General features: G+C 36.1%; 1 protein-coding gene across 1 annotated transcript in view; it reads right to left on the minus strand.

The window, feature by feature from the left end:
• tulp4a (TUB like protein 4a) overlaps positions 1 to 22,971 on the minus strand; it is a 130,390-nt gene that overhangs the window by 33,299 nt on the left and 74,120 nt on the right. Inside the window, exons 7-10 of the mRNA XM_039747780.1 lie at positions 20,702 to 20,868; positions 18,481 to 18,705; positions 4,778 to 5,012; positions 1,096 to 1,240 (exon numbers count right to left, since the gene is read on the minus strand). Of these exons, the coding sequence (XP_039603714.1) occupies positions 1,096 to 1,240; positions 4,778 to 5,012; positions 18,481 to 18,705; positions 20,702 to 20,868 (772 nt within the window). The remainder of the gene's footprint in view (positions 1 to 1,095; positions 1,241 to 4,777; positions 5,013 to 18,480; positions 18,706 to 20,701; positions 20,869 to 22,971) is intronic.

Raw genomic sequence — 22,971 nt, forward strand, 5'->3', positions numbered from 1 at the left:
TTCAGAAATCATTATATTTCCAGGTGTAAAAAACAATAAAACACACTAAAGTCATATTTTAATGAACAAATGCTTTAAAGATAGTAGTCTAATAGAGAAGGTAACGGGGAAATAAAAAAAAATAAAAAAAAACACACTATACCCTTATCTATTTACAAATAAATAAAATGGATACAGTATATAGTTACAATATCACATTGGCCAAATCAAGGCAATTTCTTTAGAATTACATTTTAACACACTGCCAAATCTTTAATATAATCAATATAGTACAAAATAAGAAAGTAGCAGTGCAGAACAATACATATTTTCAAAACTATATTGTACCATTCTCGTTTAAAGGGTTTAACTGTGATAAAAATAATAGCAAATACTGTGCAACATCTTCAAGTCAGCAGGGTCAAAAATTACATATCCACTGAAGGCTCAACAGCCACAATGTTATGATTTAAACTTTCACTTCATTATTTTCATTAGGGAAACAGCTTTTACTGATTATTTTTCTTTTATATATGAATGGTTACACAGCAGTTGCCTAATTCATCTCAATAATTTATTATTTCATGGCTCAAAGAAATTCAAATCTTTGTTAGATCTTCCACGATAATATTTATCCGCAACTGAATACCTGCATCTGTGTTGTCCAAGTGAAAAAATACCAAATACCTAACCATAGTAAGGCACAGCACCATCCCTACTTTCCCCAAATATACTGAAACTAAAAAGTGATAGTTTGAGGGGAATACAAGGAATATTGCCCTGCCAATTATTCAGTTGTTTTCCTATATATTTTGCTACCTTCTGCACACTTAAAAAATGTAAACTAACAGAGTATATTTAAGGGTGAAACTATCCGATTCATGCCACTATTTGTTAAGTGTTCTTTTCCCTCTGAATATAACAGTACAGTATCGTTAAATTAAACAGAAGCAATTAACAAATGCCCTCTAAAGAATGAAGGTAAGTATAAACTCTTCCTCCAATATACTTTGAAAAGCACATGCATTTAAAATATGCAGTATTACTCCACTGGTCACTGATAAATGGATGCAATTTGAGCTATTTAATATTAATGCAGAAATTAGCAAAACTTACCTGGAAAGCTTAGGTGACTTGCTGCCTCTAGATATCTTTGGTGATTTTTTTCCCACCCAGTCATCACTCAGTTCAATATCACTGGAGTCGGAACAATTACAGCTGTCGATCATGGAAGAAATTAAACTATTTCCATATACTTCATCTAATTTAGGAAAAAGGGGACAGAAAAGCAGAGAAATTAATTTTTAAACAACGGTACTGGGAAAATGTTTTGTGGAGTGATGAAACCAAAATTGAACTATTTGGGAAGAACAAGCAGAACTTCATTTGGCATAAAAAGGGCACTGCATATCAACATCAAAACATCATAACATCATCCCTACAGTAAAGTATGGTGGAAGGAACATCATGATTTGGGCCTGTTTTGCTGCATCAGGGCCTGGTCAGCTTGACATCATTGAGGGGAAAATGAATTCACAGGTTTACCAACAAATTCTCCAGGATAATGTGAGTGTGTCTGTCCGTCAATTTAAGCTCAGAAGAGGCTGGGTGATGCAACAGGACAATGACCCCAAACATCACAGCAAATCCACAGCACATTGGCTTCAGAAGAACAAACTCCGCCTTTTGGAGTGGCCCAGTCAGAGCCCAGATCTCAATCCTATTGAGATGCTGTGGAATGACTTGAAGAGAGCCATACACAGAAGACAACCAAAGAATATGGAAGAATTAAGGCAGTTCTGCAGGGAAGAATGGGCTAAAATTCCCCCTGCACGATGTGCAGGTCTGATCTGCACTTATAGGAAGAGCCTGGCTGAGGTCATTGCTGCCAAAAGGAGGGTCAACCAGTTATTAAATCCCAAGGTTCACTTACTTTTTCCACTACCACCATGAACGTTGAATGCGTTTGTAAAATAAAGACATGAAAGAGTAGCATTTTTTGTGTCATTGGCTTAAGCTCATTGTGTATATCAGTACCTGTGACTTAGATGAAGATCAGATAACTTTCTAATGACCAATTCATGCAGTAAACCAGATTAATTCCAAAGGGTTCATATACTTTTTACTTTGACTGTATATATACCTCTTTTTGTACCATACTTCTCTCTTGTAATTATTTCCGCCATGGTTACAAAAGGGATGGTATTGGCTCTTGTCTGTTCTGCATCAAAAAGCAAATCCTAGGGGAGAAAGACTGCCCCCTGCATGATACAATGACTGCATGAAGTCTGGAACCCATGGCTTTCACCAAGTGATGAGTTTCCACCCTAATGATACTTTGCCAGGCCTTTACTGCAGCTGTCTTCAGATGCTGCTTGTTCGTTGGTCTTTCTGCCTTCAATTTTATCTTCAGCAAGTAACATGCATGTTTAGTTGGGTTAAGGTCAGTTGACTAACTTGGCAATTGAAGAATATTCCACGACTCTGCCTTTAAAATCATTAGGTTTGCTGTCATAGTATATTTTGGCTCATTGTCCAGCTGTACTGTGAAGCGCTGTCCAATTAGGTTTGCAACATTTATTTAAATCTGAGCAAACTGTTTGTCCTTGAACACTTCAGAAATCATCCTGTAACTTTTGTCAGTAGTCATATCATCAATAAACACCAGTGTCCCAATTCCACTGGTAGTTCCACATACCCGTACCATAATATTGCCTCCACCATGTTTCACAGATAATGTGATATGCTACAGATCATGGGCTATTCCTTCTCTTCTCCATAACCTTCTTCATCCATCATTCTGGTAAATACTGATCTTAATTTCATTTGTCTAAACAAAACTGTTCCAAAACTGGACTTTTCTTTTTTTTTTTTATATTTTCTGTCAAAGTATAATCTGTCCTTCCTATGCTTGAGGACTACCAATAGTTTGCACCTTGTGCTAAACTTTTTGTGTTTACTTTCATTAAGTCTTCTCTTGATTATAGATTTTGACTATGATAGGCCTACCTCCCAGTGTGTGTTCTTGATTTCGCTAAATGTCATGAGTTGGTTGGGTATGCAATATGCACAATACTCCCTATTCTGTCTGTTGTTTCTTACTCCACAAGATGCGGTAAAATATATATGAATTCAAGCCGGACTGGATTATACAGAACAGAAGTGGGCATTGAACATAGTTCACAGTACTGTCTTAGGAAATTTTCCGGCCAAAGCCAGGTAACACAACTAAGTGTTTGTATATGTACACGTAAATGTTATATTAAGTCTAACCAAGTTATCTATAGAAAAAAACACAGGTACCTGAGCCTGTCACTGCTGCCTCTGCTGATCTGGATGTGTAAATATACAAAGGCTAATGTAATTAAAATATTCTGTGGTTGCATTAAGAAAGAATTAAATTGAGAGATAAAATAAAAAGGCTCTTGGATTTGCTGTTTAGAGCTCCTGTTGACTATGTATGACCATATATAAGAAGATTTATTAGTAGCATTTGCTTAGGTCACAGCTTTTTTTTCCAGGAATAGACAGAAAATTCCCTAAAGAAGAATATCTGTATTAAGATGTGCCCATCTATCACTTCCACCAAAAGAGAAAATTTTGCTGACTCACTATTCTCTGGATGTTCTGTGTTTATCTGAGATGAATAACTGCAAGTGAATATGTTTGCTTGGTCTTACATGAACTGAGGGATTTTTTGTAAGAGTTGTCCCAATTGTTAAAGTCTCAATGTAAATTAATCAATGAATTCCCATATTGTTCCAGATCAATCTAAAAATTAGTATATCATAATGGTTCTCTAACTGAATCCCACCTAGAATTGGGATACCACAACCTATTGCATAATTCACATCTGAGGGCAGTGATCACTAGAGAAGGCCTGGTGTCCTGGTAGCTCATAAAGCCTAGCTGGACTCAGTCTGCAAAGTGGAACTATGTGGGCAAAGTAAAAACCTGGAGTCGGGTAATTTATGCCAATATGGTTATACATTAGTTTACTGGAAATGGCTTTGAATTATGCATAAATAAATAGCATCCAATATTAATTCTAAATATAAAGTACCTTCAAAAGTATTCAGACCTTTGAAGAATTCTCAGATTTTGCTAAATAACAAATCCAACACTGAAGTGCTCTTTTCTGTGATATTTTAATTTTGACATTTTTTATGTGAGAAAAAATGTAATAAGATGAAAAAAGGAGATATACTATTTGCATTAAGTATTCAAATCCTGTTGTGGAGGCTCCAAGTTTATATAGGTGGAGGACAACTGCTCAACAAGGACATAATTATTTTACAACTGGCCTATACTAGTACGCCAAAGCACCCCTGGAGTATCAAGGGCAAACAGTGAACATCCAAGCAATGATCAGGGCACTGGTTTCAATCTGACTAAAAATCTGAGGCACTAATTGACAATTGTTTAAATTCAAAAGACATGATTACAATCTGGAGCAAAACTACCTGAAAGAACTGGTTCATAGTTATTCCATAACACTTTAAGATGTTCTTGATGCAAAAGGTATCTCTAAAAAATATTATAGTGCAGAGACTGAATATTTCTGCAAACATATTCCATTTTTCTCTCCTAAAGATGTTTACTTTTACCATAAAACAATGTACATTAAAAAAACAAAACTAATTCTGAGCTTCAACACTTTGATATAAAATATCAGAGAGACCAACATTTCAGTGTAGGGTGTATTATTTGGTAAAGTTTCAAAGGAAAAAAAACAAAACATCTTTAAAACTGCGTACATCACTAGTACACACTGTATTAAACAATAAGAACATCTTACCAGTTTTACTATCCATTTTAGGATCCATTATAACAAACTCAGGACGGAGCTTGCTAATGCGACGACCCTTAAGAATGGGTACTAGACCACCTAAATACTCCAGATAGAGAGTGTAACAAGGGCCACCAACTTCAGGATTATCCTCTGTTCGCTTCATTGTACAATGCAATCTTTCATTCCCCACTGTGGGATAACTGACAAAGTCTCTCATGTTGTTAGGGTCAGGAATAGGAGGCTGCAAAAAGAAAAAAAGACTTATGTGCATTGATCAAATAGACAAATATCAAGATATTTTCAAAATATCCACTACTAACTTATAAACATATTTGTTTTATTTGTATTACATATATTACTTTTTTGTAAACATGTTATACAGGGGTGGGCAAAAATAAGTTTACAGTTGTTCATATGGAAAAAGACACAGATTATGACTGTTATAATAGATTTATTAACTCAATAACTTTAAGAAGAAAAAATACAAATAAATAATACAATAAATAAATAAACTCAGCTTAACGTACTCACAACTGTAAGCATACTTTTGACCACCCCTCTACATTATAAATATATTATATAACTAGCAAAATACCCGCGCTTTGCAGCGGAGAAGTAGTGTGTTAAAAAAGTAATAAAAAATTAAAGGAAACTTTTTGAAAATAAAGTAACATGATTGTCAATGTAATTGTTTTGTCACTGTTATGAGTGTTGATGTCATATATATATATATATATATATATCTATCTCTATCTCTATCTATATATATATATATATCTATCTCTATATATATATATCTATATATATATATCTATCTATCTATATATATCTCTATATATATATATATCTCTATATATATATATATATCTCTATATATATCTCTATATATATATATATATATATCTCTATATATATATATATATATCTCTATATATATATATCTCTATATATATATCTATATCTATATATATCTATATCTATATATATCTATCTATATATCTATCTAACTATCTAACTATCTATATATCTATCTATATATATCTATATATATATATATATCTATATATATCTATATATATATATATATCTATATATATCTATATATATATATATATATATAGCAAAATACCCGCGCTTCACAGCGGCGAAGTACTGCCTTAAAAGTTTTATTAAGAAGAAAATTAAACCTTTTTAAACTGAATGAAAATATACCAATAATTATTTGTTATGAATCACTTTGTATACCACATTGTGAGTTCGGCCCTCCGGTTGTAATATGACCAAGCTGTGCGCTGAGCTTACTCTTAAGCATGCAACATACAGTTGGCCATGTGAACAGTAATCTTGTTTCAAATCTCACAGCTTGGATTGCTGCTGTCATAATCGGTTTGAGTTTCATGGTTTGTTTCAATTACGACAGTATTTGTAGGACTTGCGTTGAAGTGACATTCGGTATCTGTCAAGCGTTGTTAAGTATACAACCAGTTTCATCGATAACTTCACATCCAGCTTTTGAGAGTTTAAACATTCATAAACATCAAAGTGTCCACTACTGAAATCGTCACCTGTGAATCTAAGATATTTAAGAGGCATTGGCGGTTGTCCAAAGGTGTAAAATATTTGGCCATTTCGGTACACTTGAAAGCGACAACCGAACAATTCAGCGGCAGCCATCAACTCACATGCAGATGCATTGGTGAAGGGCTTAAGCATTTCACTCTTATAGTGCTCCTGTATAGTATAATTATCTCCTGTACCGTCATCAGTCCACACCTTGAACCTGTACAATACATAAGACACAATGTTTCTCCAGATATCAAGAGTGAGCCTGATATGGCCGTGCAATATGTAACACAGAGAATGGAAAAGATAGGTACCATCTCCGGGCATGGAAACCACTCAGTAAGTGACAGTTCTTTGATCGATGGTGATCACCTCGATAGACATGTTAATGCGGGTACGGTTGGAATGATAAAGGAAATGGGTACCTGAACAATGTAAAGCAAGTCTAAAATACCTACACAATAACTATAATCGTAATAAATGAACAATAAAACAGCGGAGAAGCCGTGGATTAAATAAAAAGGCTGTAGTTATCAGCAGGGAGACGTGAATCCCGTGGCGAAGCAAGGAATGGAATGAAGAGACTGGAGCGACGGACGGCCTCATATAGGCAGGCAGCCAACAACGTGGGAGGCGTTGGGGTGGGGGACCCAACGGCACCTCACACGGTGACTGAGCTGCAGGCTATGGATGTATATATATATACGTAAGTAGGATTCAGTTAGCTTTGGGAACCCGCGTACCAAATTTCTTGAAGATGGGCCCATAAGTAACAAAGACTGTTGAAAAAGGTCAATATGACGGCCAACAGTGGCATCATACCACCGAAATAAGTACCAAATTTCAGCCTTCTACCTACATGGGAATTTGGAGAATTAGTGACGTTGGAAAGTTCAATATGGCAGCTGACAGTGGCGTCATACCACGAAATAAGTATGCGTACATTGGTTTCGGTTAGCGCAGGGAAGCCGCCTACCAAATTTCGTGAAGATGGGGCCATAAATAAGAAAGTTCAACATGGCGGACGGTGTTGACTGTTATAACCGTTATGCGTAGAATTTTGAAATTAAACCTGCTTAACTTTTGTAAGTAAGCCGTAAGGAATGAGCCTTCCAAATTTCAGCCTTCTACCTACACGGGAAGTTGGAAAATTAGTGACGTTGGAAAGTTCAATATGGCGGCCGACAGTGGCGTCATACCATCGAAATAAGTACGTACATCGGTTTCAGTTAGCGCAGGGAAGCCGCCTACCAAATTTCGTGAAGATGGGGCCATAAATAAGAAAGTTCAACATGGCGGATGTTGTCGACCGTTATCGACTGTTATGACCGTTAAAAATAGAATTTCGAAATGAAACATGCTTAACTTTTGTAAGTAAGCTGTAAGGAATAAGCCTGCCAAATTTCAGCCTTCTACCTACACGGCAAGTTGGAGAATTAGTGATGAGTCAGTGAGTGAGTGAGTGAGTCAGTCAGTCAGTCAGTGAGGGCTTTGCCTTTTATTAGTATAGATAACTTATACAACCCCAATTACAAAAAAGATGGGACACTGTGTAAATTGTAAATAAAAACAGAATGCAATGACTTGTAAATCCGTAACAGAACACAGAAAACATACCAAATGTTTAAACTGAGAAAATGTACCATTTTAAAGAGAAGAATAAGGTCATTTTGAATTTGAAAGCAGCAATAAATCTCAAAACAATTGGGGCAGGGCCATGTTTACCACTGTGTAGGAATGTTGTTCCTTCCTGGTCTGATATATAATTCTAGCTGCTGAACAGTCCTGGGCCTTATTTGTTGTATTTTTCATTTCATGACGTGCCATGTGCAAAATGTTTCATCGGTGAAAGGTCTGGACTTTAGTCAGGCAGCACCCGGACTCTTCTACAATTAAGCCATGCTGTTGTAACAGATGCAGTATGCGGTTTAGCATCATCTTGCTGAAATATGCAAGGCCTTCTCTGAAAAAGATGTTGCCTGGATAGGAGCATATGTTACTCTAAAATCTATAAATACCTTTCAGCATTGATGGTGCCTTTCCAGATTTGCAAGCTGCCAATTCCATTGGCACTAAGGCACCCCCGAACCCCCAATACCATCAGAGACGTAAGGCTTTTGAACTGAGCTCTGACAGCAACCTGGATGGTCCCTCTCCTCTTTAGCATGGAGGACACAGTGTCAGTGTTTTCCAGGTGGCGTTTCTGGATCATGTTCACATATACCCCTTCTTCTTTGCATGATAGAGCTTTAACCTGCATTAGTGGATGGCGCAGTGAACTGTGTTCATAGACAATGATTTCTGGAAGTGTCCCAGAGCCCATGCAGTGATTTCCATGACAGAATAATGCCTGTTTTTAAGCCACCTGAAGGCCCGAAGATCACAGGCACCCAATATTCCAAGATTCTCTGAATCTTTTAATATTATGTACTGTAGATAATGTGATATTCAAAGTCTTGCAGTTTTTACGTTGAGGGGCATTACTCTGAAATTGTTCCACAATTTGTTGACGCAGTTTTTTTTAAGATTGGTTAACCTCTGCTCATCTTTACTTCTGAGAGACGCCATCTATATAAGATGCTCTTCTTATACCCAATCATGTTACTGATCTGCTGCCAATTCACCTAATTATTTGCAAAATGTTCCTTCAGCTGTTTCATTTTAGTAGCACTTACTTTTCCAGCCTTTTGTGCCCCTGACCCTTATTTGTTATATTCAGTAACCAGCTACCTATACAAACAATTAAGTGTGACACAGAGCAGTAAGTTACATATTCAACTAAGTAAACAAAAACACAAATGGAAAAATCATTCAACAAAAAAAATTATGACATGGATATTTGCAAGAATCCAGATAATATCTAAAGAAGTCAAATGTTCATATGCAGTATACCTGACAAAGAAGCTTTGAGCAGAAAGGTGGTACATCTTATAATTCAAAAATGCCTCTTGTAAAATACACCACTGTCTGTCACAAAAGTAGTTTTGAATTGAAATAACCTAACAAAATAAATTTAACAAAATAACAGAAAAATTTAAAATAATTAATCAAGTGCAGATGACTTTCATAAGAAAAACAAAGAAACTAAAAAAAAATTCAGAAACTAACTTGTGTAATGATCTTTAAACTACTGGACTATTTAATAGCTTTTTCACATGTTTTAAATTTTTTATCTGTTTAACTTTAATTTAAAATACTATTTTTAGATTTACTGTATATGACTTGTGTGGTGTCATTTTATATTTTAATTACCTCTGCATTTCGCAGCCATTTGTTTTTTTCTGATTGGCTACAGTTTAATTCTATGGCAATGGCTTGTTGGTCACGTGATTCCAACATGCATCTTATTCTGACATTATAGTCCAGCGCTTGTGTATCGCGACAACAGAGAGCTATCCTCATCCCATTAATTTCTCCAGTTTAGAGTTTTTGTTCTATTCACTACAATTCACTTCACTAAATGTTCTATTCACTACAATTCCTGATACACATTTTGGCTATGTCACTCTAGCTGGCTTGCTTTTCTGGTTTCGACTTTAGAATATCTTTAGGCTTTGTTTTGGCCCCATGTTCAGGTCTTCTCTTAAATTTCACTGTGGCCATTTTCACATCAGCAGTATAGAACATTGGACCTTTTCAAACACAGGCCCTTGAGATGAAGGAGATTTTCTTTCCAAAATAGAACTAGTACAAGCAGAACAAGTGAAGGCTGTGAGTATTTTTTTGTGTAGGGAGACAGAGAGACTGATCAAAACTGAGGAAATGCTGAACAGACCACAGTACATAGATATACTTAAAAAATGCTTCAGAAGGCTCTGGTCCTCAGACTGGTCTAAAGGTTCACCTTCCGAAAGGACAAGGACCCTAAGCACAAATTAAAGACAACTCAGTGGTAGCTTAAGGACAACTCTAATGGAATGTTCTTGAGTGTTCCAAGTAGAACTCAAACTTGAACCCATTAAACATCTCTGGAGAGACCTAAAAATAGCTGTCCACCAATGATCCCCATCCAGCATGATAGCAGAAATTTTCCAAAATTCTGGTGTGCAAAGCTTGTCATACCACAGAAGATTCCACGTTGGAATTGCCAATACATCTGTTAATGGGATATTTTAGTATTTTTATTTTTAATAAATTTGAAAGAAAAAAAATCCTAAAATCCAGTTTTTGATTTGTCAATTTGAGTATTGAGTGCTGTTTCATGAAGGAAAAAATTTATTTAAATGGTTTTAGAATAAGGTGGCAACATAATAAAATGTGTAAAAAGTGAACAGGAATTCATTAGACTCCATAGTAGTCTTGTTGATGCTGTTTATTTATTTTTTTTTTGTCTAGAAGAATATTGGATTGCTTTACACCTGCACAGACTATAGTGAATTGAAGGAAAAAAATCACATTAAAAAACAATCACTCACTTCTAGAGATGCACAATATATCAGGAACTGTATTGTTATCGGCCAATGTTCACTAAAAATAACGACATCGAAATCGGTCAGATGCGTATATTTTAACCGATACAATTCAGGTTTGTCAACACTGTCAGTTCACTAAATGACTACATGTTGTTTTCATTGTTCGGCGAGGCAGACATTAAACTGCAGAAAAACATGCATGTAAGAGCAGCCCCTTGCGCTTACAAAAAAAAAACGCCACGGGGTTTACCTAGTTTTACTGACAGGAACACTACTCACGTTGTTTACTCATTGGGCAGATGTCTTTAGTAAAGCAGTATGTCAGCCGTGTGGTCATATTTTTCTGTGAAAAGGAAGATAATAATGAATTTCCCCTTGGGATTAATAAAGTATCTATCTATCTATAATAGGGTTGCTATCTGCTCTACCTGCAAAAATGAGATAATGCGAGGAGGCTGCAGAATTAAATCTTTCAATACCACAAATTTAATTACCCATCTGAAGAACTACCATAACGAATTATACATGGAATTTCTAGCAGGTAAATGCTACCAAAACGAAAGTTAAATCAGATGCTACCGGGCTCACTAACGGTAGCCTCATACAGCAAACCCTTCTAAACATAAAGACGCTTCCTCAAGACAGCGCCAGAGCGAAAGGCATAACTACTAAAATGATGGAAAATGATCGCACTCGATGACCAGCGTTTTTCCCTAGTTGTGGACGAGGGATTTCGTAGGTTACTACATCATTTAGAACCTCGCTACATTCTTCCAAGCCGGCGATACTTTGCAGATGTCACACTTGCCTGCATTATATGATATGATTGCTACTCATATCCATGGGTTTTTAAGAAAATGTCACCCGCATTAGCTTCACTACAGATATGTGGAGCTCAGAGGTCAGCCCCATGAGCATGTTGAGTCTAACGGCACACTGGATTGACGACAATTTTGAGTCAAAAACAGTGGTGTTGCATGCGAAAGAGTTATCCGGTTCTCATTCTACAACTTTTATTACACAAGCTTTCGATTCCATGTTAGCGAAGTGGAACATTTCAAAAAGTAATGTGCACGTTGTGCTTCGTGACAACGCTCGCAATATGGCAAAAGCTATGGAAGAAAGCAGCATTAAAAGTTTAAGCTGCTTGGCTCACACTTTGCAGCTTGCTGAATGAAGGCTTAATGAGCCAGAGAAGCATCTCCGATTGTGTTGCCATTGGGAGGTGAATAGTTACTCATTTCAAGCACTCACAGCTCTCTATTTCTCGAGAGAAACACAGAAATTAGTACCCAAACAAGAATGCTTCAGCAGGACGTCCCTACTCGTTGGAACAGCACGTATTATATGCTGAAAAGTCTTTTGATCAGAAGCGCACTCTTGCTGCGTATGGTGCTCAATACGTGCTTCCTACCTCTCTCACGGTGCATCAGTGGGGTCTTGTGGAAAACATAATTACTCTACTCGAATCATTCGATCAACTTACTAAAGACATAAGCGTGCATTCATCTATAAGGGACGTGATTCTGTCTGTTGAAGCGCTTACACATTTGCTTAAAAGTGTGGCAAGGAGTTCAGACGGCAATAACCACAGGGTGTCATAAAACGCTTTAGTAGTGCATTCTCCGAGCCACTATACTATCTATCAACTGTTATTGATCAACGGTACAAAGATAGATTTTTTGACCAAGATACCAAAAAACAAGCGCAAGAAGCACTTCAGAAACAACTAGTTGAGATGTCAGCTGACGAAGGAGATGGTGAAAGCAACAGAGATGTTGCTGCTTCATTTCTGGAGATGTAAGCAGAAATTGTTGAAGAAAATGTGTATGTGGCTGCAAAACCACATTCGACTGCCGCCAAGATTAAAAAAAACAGGATTATAAAATTACTGTAACAATAATCATGCTAATTAGGTTGACCAGAAAACCTTATGGATTAATTTTTTTTTTTTTAAACGCAAACCATACACTGCAGCTTCCAAATATCCAATCAGAATCATTCTGCATTTACCAGAAACTCGTAGAACTGCAAGGCGGCTTGCTGGGACTGTGTATGAAAACATTAGCTGAGAAGAGAAGGAACACGTTAACGTCATTGCCTCAATTTTTTCGTCATGTTTTTACAATGTATGTTTGCCAGACTGCCTACAAACCTGTCATTGCAGCGGTGCATTTTGTGGGTTTTTCCATTGTAGATAGTCGAGTCGCTGTGGAAAATTAGTGGAGGAATTTAATTTAGTGGGCACTTAGCAAAAAGGAGGAACATGTTCGCCTGCATGGTGGAATGCAGCGTCAAGTTTTATACATTGTGAAAGATGTCTCCTGTGTCTAAACTCAAAGATTTTAAGACAAGATTTATTCCAGTTTTAATATAAGCATTACTGTACTTCAAGACAAAATCACCCTGAAATATAGAGCAGTCTCTCAACATTTCAAGGAACACCTGCGTTACAAAGTGTTTCATTTTGGAACAGCTTGTGCTGTGTTTCTTAAAAGGGCATCCGCATCACACTTTATACAGAATGCCCTTTATATGACCCAAATCATTATACATCAAGCTTTCAACATCACACGTTTTTATTAATGGTAGTGGTTGGTACAGGTGGTTGTGCTGTTTTTTTTTTTACCACAAATCTGGTCAAACTAATAATAATTTATCATTTTTATTATAATATAGGCAAATGTTTGTAAACTTTTTTTCCAGCTGAATAACTATCTCGGCGAGCCACCTATCTCCAGAAATAACTGTGCCCTCCAGTATTGGAAAAGCAATGCAGCTCGTTTTCCAACCTTGGCCAAAGCAGCTATCAAGTATCTATCGGCACTCTATACAAGTGTAAACAGTGAATGCCTTTTTTCAGCCATGTCAAATATAGTACTGAGCACAGTTTTGATGTCACTACAGTGGTTACCTGTGTCATTCAGAATTGAATTTAAAATACTGCTTATGGTTTACAAAGCCTTAAATAATCTTGCTCCATTTTATATATCGGAATGTCTGACACCCTATATTCCTAACCTTAGATCCTCAAATGAGTGTGTGCTTAGAATTCCAAGAGCAAAACTTAAAAGAAGTGGTGAGGCAGCCATCTGCTGTTATGCACCTAAAATCTGCAATAGCCTGCCAATAGCAAAATCGCCAGGCTAATACAGTGGAGCACTTTAAAAAAAACTACTGAAAACATATTACTTTAACATGGCTTTCTGATAACTTCACCTTCATTTAATCCTGATACTCTGCATACTAAGTTCATTATAACAACTAACATGGTGGCTCTAAAATCCGTACTAACCCCTACTCTCTCTTCTGTTTCTTTTCCTGGTTTTCTGTGGTGGAGATCTGCGCCATCACCACCTAATTAAAGCACCGTGATATTCCTGCATTGATGGATTAAAAGCCAGAAGTCTACATGTCCATCATCATCAAGTCCTTTGTTAGGTAGAATGCCCAGAGGGGGCTGGGCGGTCTTGTGGCCTGGAACCCCTGCAGATTTTATTTTTTTCTCTCCAGCCGTCTGGAGTTTTTTTTTTTTGTTTTTTCTGTCCACACTGGCCATCGGACCTTACTTTTATTGTATGTTAATTAGTGATGTCTTATTCTAATTCTTACTTTGTCTTTTATTTCTCTTTTCTTCATCTTTTAAAGCACTTTGAGCTACATTATTTGTATGAAAATTTGCTATATAAATAAATGTTGTTGTTGCTGTAGTAAATGAAAAGAGAATCAGGCTTGCTGGTGAAAAGGCAGAAATGCTTCTTTTTGTTAAGAAAAACCTACCATTTGTACTTTAAAGAAGCCAACTTAAGCCCACGGTTACTGGCCTCATTGTACCCTTTATTTTAGTTTTACTTAAAGTAATATATGTCTGATTATAGCACAAAGAATATACATTCATTTTTTTGTTAATATACCCAATGCCATGTTCTGTAATCGCATGGTGTCTTGATGTGCTTAAGTTACCCAGGATGTGTATGTTAAGCAGTTTTTGTACATGACCTGTAGTATTTTTTCTATAGAGATGAGTCCTATTTTGCTCTTTTCCCCCCACATGAAGTACTGGCTGCTTATATAGCAGAGAAGAGCATAAAACCCAGCAAGTTAAAAAAAAAAAAAAAGTTAATCTCGGTTTCACAAGCTACTGTTGTTTCTTTGATAATGTACAATATATTTTCACTATAGCTAAACCTAAAACATTCATACCTGAAGTAAATAAAAAAAATATACATCTCAGCCATCGGTTATCAGTATTGGCAAAGATGGACAAAAACATATCGGTATCGCCCAGAATTTCCATATCAGTGCATCACTACTCACACCTGCCTTTCTTAATTGGGTGGCTGGCTTAATTTTTACTGCAAGTAACTTAAGTAGCACCTATGATTTAATTCAAACAAAGGACGATGATGAATGGAAAATGGCATTCAACACAGCAACAGGGCAATACTAATAAAGGGTAATGCCCTATGGTTTGTATAACTGTTACTTAATTCCTTCAGTTTTTAATATTATATCAATGATAAGGTCTTCAGTGATGTTTTGACAATTTTTGTTATGCTCTATAAAGTGGTCAATTTGATATTTTCCAAGAATTTGGATGATCATGTCAAACACATGAGAGAGATATTATTAAGGATTGTTTCCAAAGTAGAAAAAATGTGAATTTCACAAGTTCTTGCTTTTTTCCCCTTTGTTAGTGAAATTGCAAGCTCTAGGATTAGCTTGAACAAACCCAAAAAGAGGATGCAATTTTAGACTAGAAAGTAAATGACAGTTTGACAGATGTTCAAAATGTATACGGTTTGCAAATTATCGTTAATTCTTTAAATATTTTATGTAGCATAATTTTGCCCCTTACATCTTTAATCAAAAAAAGTACCCAAAAGATTTTCTTAGAGAAAAGAAGCACAGCAATCTTTTGTAACCTGGTAACATTCAAATATTAAGACATTCTGATATAGTATTAATCTTACAGTTGAAGTCAAAGTAGACATGTCAAGCATTGGGGTATGAGCTGTACTGTCAAAACTCTTTGCAGGTTCTGATTAAACACATCTCATTGCCACTGGTTATAGGGGACTACACTTTCTTTTGTGTTGTACACAGAACAAAAGACAAAAAAAAGTATCTTAAGTTAGCAAACCAGATAAAATTGAAACAGGCATATTGTGCTTATGTTTTTTAGCCTCTTTAATTTTGTGATTTCTTATCATCTGGGTGAAGGCTTTAATATCCAGATGAAGACATCTTGGAACCTGAAAACATTCTACACCACAGAAGTTCTTGGCAACAACATGAAGAGAGACTAAGTTAGTTGACAAAATACTACAAGCAAAAACATCTGAAGTTAATTCACACACCATGGTGGGAGGGAAATGTTACGTTTTATCTCCACTTAGAAGTAGTGTATTATATTGGGCTTATGATTCAAAAAATTTTAGTCATCTTGTAAAAGTCAAATCACTAGTGCTGATAAGAAGGTATTTTTTGGGAAGAATGAGTGAGAATGTACTCCAACCAATTTTGCAATCTAACCAACCATAGGAAGCCATATCAATGGAATTCATAGCAGATCTTCATAGAAGTACACCACAGTTTTGGTTATCGTACATTGTTCATGTTGTTTCTTTGGAAAAAACTTAACTACCACTAGAGAGCTGGCTTGTGTTTTATCCTGAAAGTTTTTATACTCCATGAATTCCCTAAATCTGTCATTTCTGACTGAGGAACACAATTCCTGTACTGTATTTGCCAATTTCTTTGTAAGTGACTGGGGTCAAATATAACAAGTTAATCAAGACTTGGAAAATTCATTATGTTGTATAATTAATAGTTTTCAGTCAGACTGGAAGAACGTGTTACCTTTAGCCAGATTTGCAAGAAATGAAGTGTACAATACTGCAATGACATATCTTCTTTGAATGCCAACATGGCTTTAAATGTTCTTTTTTTGGAGATACCATCAGGTTCATCTTCTGTAACTAGTCTGATTGAGTATCAGATTACAGAAAAACTGGGAAAATGAAAGGCAAAATCTACAGAAGGCAGGGTTCTTCTAGCTTTACTGTACCACATGTTTTGGGAGTGCACAAAATGAACATAATTTTGAACAAAAACCTTTGAATATTTTTCAGACAGCCTTGATGTCACCATCACTCCTAACCCATTAAGAGCTGTGCTTGTTATACTCCCAGATGGGCTTAAACTGGGGAAAGACAAATTGATTATTATTGCCTATAACTCACTAGTAGCATGTAGACTTATCTTGCTTAAATGGAAGAATCCAACCCACCTTTTATGAGTCAATGGATAACTGTTTTCTATACTATTTAAAATTGTAAAAAAATCTTTTTAAAGCATTTAAAAATAATGAAAAGTATATTCCTTACTCTTTGTTTTGTTTTCTTCTAGCTATTTTTTATATTGGCTCTCCTCTCTTACTCTTGGGTAGGGTTGAATTCAGTTTTGTTACTGGTTTTTTTTTTTTTTTAACTTTCTGATATTTTATTTTCATTTTTGCTTTTGTGGTTTGACTATGAAGTCATTAGTTGTATAATTTAGACTGTATGCAATATAATAAAACAGACAGGGTTCTCTGGTTTGAGGATCAAAAACTTTAGAGCACAGAAGTTTGGCAGAATGTGTGGCTCGCTACTTGTGACATTCATTTGGGAGTTCCACCCTATAAATTAGATCCTAGATACACTGGTCCTTATTTTATGCAGAGTTGCGTAAGTCCTGTTACATACAAATCAGCATTGACAGGACATTTCAAAATCCATCCCATGTTTTACATATCTAGATGGAAACAGTTCATGCTTGTCATTATACAAAAAATATCCAATAAACCCCTCCATCATCATCCCCCACTGATACAGGTTGATGGTAACAAAGAGTTTGACATCCAGGGCATTCTGGACTCTAAACATTGAGGTCCTACAGTCCTATAATAGCAGCACATGTGTGGCCATGGTTTTGAGGATAGGACATGGGTTCCATACTGTGATACGCATGCTCCTCCACACTGTAAGCCACAGTAAACTGAATGGGTGCACTGTGGGGAAAGGATTATATTAAAGTTTTTACACTACTGGGCTATTTATCAGGGGTTTCCTTACATGTTTTTTTTTACCCATTTCGTTTTGATTTAAAAACAATTCTTTTCAGATTCATATGACATAAAAAAAAGAAACTAAATACAACATGAACAGGCAAAAAGTAAACCACATAATTTACCATGCCAAATTAAAATCGTAAAAGTCCACTACACAACTACATCATAAAGCAAAAAAGTCAAAACATTGAAAACACACAAACACTAAAAAATAAATCTTTATAAATTCTTTAAAGGACCAACAATTAATGAGCCACAAGCACTACCGCAGAGAATAGATGCAGCCAAGGCCTAGCCCTATGATTCTTAATTTTGCTTGGGTAAAAACAGGGTGAATTTTTACATATTCTAGTATAAACATAATCAGTGTATATATTCAACAATGAAGTGCAGGTATTCCTTTTATAAAGTACATTTTCTATTTCCAAATATTCAATTTAATTTTTATTTTAACTGCCATTCGTGCAAACTTACCAGAATTGAGGCAATACCACTTGACAGTTACAGTGTGTCCTAGGATTTGTGTGGAATTTTGTTGTACATTTTTAAGTAAACAACGTTCACCATTTAAAATTACATTACTAGTTACTTTCATAGGTTTTAGGATAAACAAGTAGTACCTTTATTGTTTGTATAAAAGCAGCAGTGAGATAAGAGCAGAGGCGAGATGGTAAGGTGAGTTTGCTAATATCTTTCTCTTCTTTAAGTGTACTGGCTATGGCCTGTTGGCATAGAAGCTGTAGGCTGGCAATTCTGTGTTCAACTCGAATTACATAGAGTGCTGGGCCACAGGCTAAAAACAGTCGGGAATCTCTATGTCCCCAACATATTGTGGTGATGCTTCTCTGTAAAGAAACAAATGAACACACACTTACTTTTTTCTGCCAAAAAGGAAATAATATGACATCTGCAGAATTAAATTAGTATTTTTATTGTTGACCATTACCATATACAGAGACAAAATTAGTCCATAAATATATTACTATATCATGACAAAAACTGGTATACAGAACTAAATGCTTATAATACTTTCAGCAATTAGTTTACAATACTATTTAAATAAAGTTACAAAAGAAAGAGATAGTAACATGCTGATTAACATGAAATGTGTATAACTCTTATTGGCCCAGCATGAGAGTGAATGTTGGGTTGAATGACTGCATCCTATGACACATTGCCTTTCCAGAGTTTGTTCCTGTCTTGCGCACAGTGTTACCAAGACAGACTCTGGCACCCCATCACAATGAACTGGATAAATAAAACAGGTTCAAGTTACAGTAAATGCTTGAAAAATATAATAACTTTAGTAAGCCTTCTTTGTGGGGGACAAGAACCTATCCCTGCACATGAAATGCCAGGCAGGAAGCAAACACTTAAACTAAATTTTAAAAGCTAATTTATTTTCTAAAAAGTCACATTTCCCAACATATAATGAATATGTACTAAAGATTTAGTCTCAGGATATCATGATCTGCTGTTACCTATAAACCACTATATAACTTTTAATTTATGACAATGCTCTCTGATTACATGTTATATTTGAAAAATTCAGAACACATCAGTTTTTCAGAGCTAAAAGAAACTTAAATTATCAATGCTTATAGGAAAATGTTATTATAACAAGCACTAACAGGTACTAACACTACACAGAAATGACAGGGTACTCATTACATTTCTTTTGGGATATTTATTTCTTTGCTATAAGCAACTTGTTCCTCAACCACCGAGACCCTATTCAATGATTCCAGCTGTTTGAGCCATCATCTTTGAAATTTACTTTAGTATAAATCTCCTTGAAAATCTCTCATAAAAAAGGCTATGGCAACTCTAAGCACTGGATCTCTGACACTAAAGTGACTTCTCACCAGCTCATCTCATACTGGTATCTTTTTGAACCAGACATTTTATTTTCGGGCTCAAATATGACATTTAGTTGTCACTCCATGTTTTGTCGTCATTTGTGTACCGTTATTTATTCTGCTTCATGCCTATGTGCAAGAATGCTTTCGAAACTGACCATTGCTTATAAGTATTCTTCGAACTGGTGAAAGGTTTTCTTTAATGACAGATGACTCTTTCAGATGCTAACTAAGCACTTATTTTTGTCCTTTAAAGAAGAGATGTTTAAGTACTTCATTGAAGGTAGACAGCTTTTTGAGTGTTTTACTGTGGCAGCCCAGTTACTTCAATTATGACAGTTTGAAAACCACAAACCAAAAATCAGGTTTTGATATGATATTGCTTGGAGACTACAGCCTTGCTGATACAAAACTGTAAACTATGTTTGTCAAAGAGCATTTTTAAACCTCTGCTCAAGACAACCTAGAATTTGCAGTTACCTTCCAATACATTGCACCACTAGAACAATGATTGTCTTTATAGGTTAAAGCTTTTCAAAACAAAAATTTGAATATGGTTACTAATAACCTTATTATAATTTTACTTTCATCTTTTAAGTGAACTAAATGAAAATATTTATTTAAAATCTTTATTTTAAAACCTTGTTTTGTTAAATCTTATTAACAAAAGGCTATGCACTATGAAAATAATAATGTAAAGCAAGCTCTGTCACTTTGTCATTTTTCAAAGACATTTAATCCAATTCAGCAAGCTTAATACTGTGGCCGTTAAGTAGAAACAGCTCCTATAATAGTCGTTTTCAATTAGAAAGAGATATGCATTCTTAAATATAGAATTCAACAGTAACTCAACAAAGCAACTTCCATACAGTGCACATGAAGCATTTTTACATTCTAATCAAAGAATAGTCACCTTATAAACTTGGATATTTAAAAATATACAATCTACTGTTATAAAAATTGCAAACATGCAATTCCTTACTTGTGCTGGTGTCTCCAGGGTGTAAATATGTTCTCCATGGACATTGTAAAATTTAACAAGAGCATTCCTCAAGATCGGAATTATGCTAGGATCAGTTGGAAGATTTTGTCTTTCAATACCAGCCACTGCCAATAGATCACCCTGGGAGCACCACTGTACAACAACATCTAAATAAACAAAATTATATAAGCACAAATATGGTTAAGTAACTCAAATTAAACTTTAAATATTTTATATATTTTAATGCACGAATGTGAACAAACTTTGGAGGAGTGATGTCTACTCTGAATGATACAGTTCCACACACATGCAGAGAATACAGTATACCAACTTTCACTGAAGCACTTCTAATGGTTTGGCAACATTTTAAATTTCCTTCACTTAATTATCTGCTATACTTGCCTTAATCTGTAGTATAGACATTTTCAATGCAGTTAAAAATTACAAAATAAAGCAGGGATTAACTGACATGAGGAAAACTGAAAAAATATAGTTTTCTATCTTGATGAAAAAATAAAAACTAATTTAATTTTTTGGGCGAGTTTTAAGGTGGTTCATCATTAATTGTTTCCATGATATATGGTATCTATTGTACTTAGTTGTATCTATTGTATTGTATTAACCCAGCTACAGGGGATGCAACCCAGCCACAGGGGATGCACAAACCAGTGTGTTTCTTCGTGCCGGTCCCAAGTCCAGATAAATGGGGAGGGTTACATCAGGAACGGCATCCGGTGTAAAATTTATCCAAATCAATATGCGGACAGCAATACAAATCTCCATACCGGATTGGACAAGCCCTGGGTTAACAACGATCATCGGTACCGTTAGCCAACAGGGTGCTGGCAGAAACTGTACTACTGTTGACTGAAGAAGAAGAGGGGATATACGTGTCTGGAGGCAGGAGGAGAGAAGGAAGGTAAAGAGAGTGGAACAAAGGATAGGAACTTTGAATGGTGGTAGTAGGACTGGTAAGGAGAAAGAGTTAACTGATATAATGGAGAGAAGGAAGGTTGATATATTGTGTGTGCAAGAGACTAAATGGAAGGGGAGTAAGGCAAGGTGGATCGGAGGTGGATTCAAATTGTTCTATCATAGTGTGGATGGGAGAAGAAATGGGGTAGGGGTTATTCTGAAGGAACAGTATGTAAATAGTGTTTTGGAGGTGAAAAGAGTGTCAGAGTGATGATTATGAAGCTGGAAATTGGAGGTGTGATGGTGAATATTGTTAGTGCATATGCCCCGCAAGTTTGGTATGTGATAGATAAGAAAAATGATTTCTGGAGTGAGTTGGATGAAGTGATGAACAGTGTACCCAAGGGACGGAAAGTGGTGACTGGAGTGGATTTCAGTGGACATGTTGGTGAAGGGCACAGAGGAGACAAGAAGGTGATGGGTAGGTATGGCGTCAAGGAGAGGAATGAAGAAAGTCAGATGTGGACATGGCTGTGGTGAATACGTTTTTTAAGAAGAGGGAGGAAAATAGGGTGACATACAAGAGTGAAGGAAGATGCACAAAGGTAGATTACATCCTATGCAGAAGAGTCAGTCTGAAGGAGATTGAAGACTGCAAAGTGCTGGCAGGGGAAAGTGTAGTTAAGCAGCATAGGATGGTGGTCTTTAGGATGACGCTGGAGATCAAGAAGAGGAGGAGAGTGATTGCAGAGCGAAGGATGAAATGGTATAAATTGAAAAAGGAAGACTGCAAGGTTGAGTTTTAGGAGGAGGTGAGACAGGCACTGTGTGGCAGGGAAGAGTCACCAGATAATTGGGCAACTACAGCAGAAGCAGTAACAGCAATAAGGGTGCCTGGGTTGACATCTGGACAGAGGAAGGAGGAAAAGAAAACCTGGTGATGGAATAGGGAAGTACAGGAGAGTATACAGAGGAAGAGGATGGTGAAGAAGAAGAAATGGGATAGTCAGAGAGATGCAGAAATTAGACAAGGCTACAAGGAGATAAGGCATAAGGTGAAGAGAGGTGGCAAAGGCTAAAGAAAAGGTGTATGATGAGTTGTAGGAGAGGTTAGACACTAAGGAGGGAGAAAAGGACCTGTACCAATTGGCTAGACAGAGGGACCGAGCTGGGAAAGATGTGCAGCAGGTTAGGGTGATAAAGGATAAAGATGGAAACATACTCACAAGCGAGCAGAGTGTGTTGAGCAGATGGAAAGAGTATTTTGAGAGGCTGATGAATGAAGAGAGAGAGAGAGAGAATGTTGGATGATGTGGAGGTAGTGAATCAGGAAGTGCAATGGATTGGCAAGAAGG

This window comes from Polypterus senegalus, chromosome 3 (assembly GCF_016835505.1).
Source record: "Polypterus senegalus isolate Bchr_013 chromosome 3, ASM1683550v1, whole genome shotgun sequence".
In the NCBI taxonomy this organism is placed as follows: domain Eukaryota; kingdom Metazoa; phylum Chordata; class Cladistia; order Polypteriformes; family Polypteridae; genus Polypterus; species Polypterus senegalus.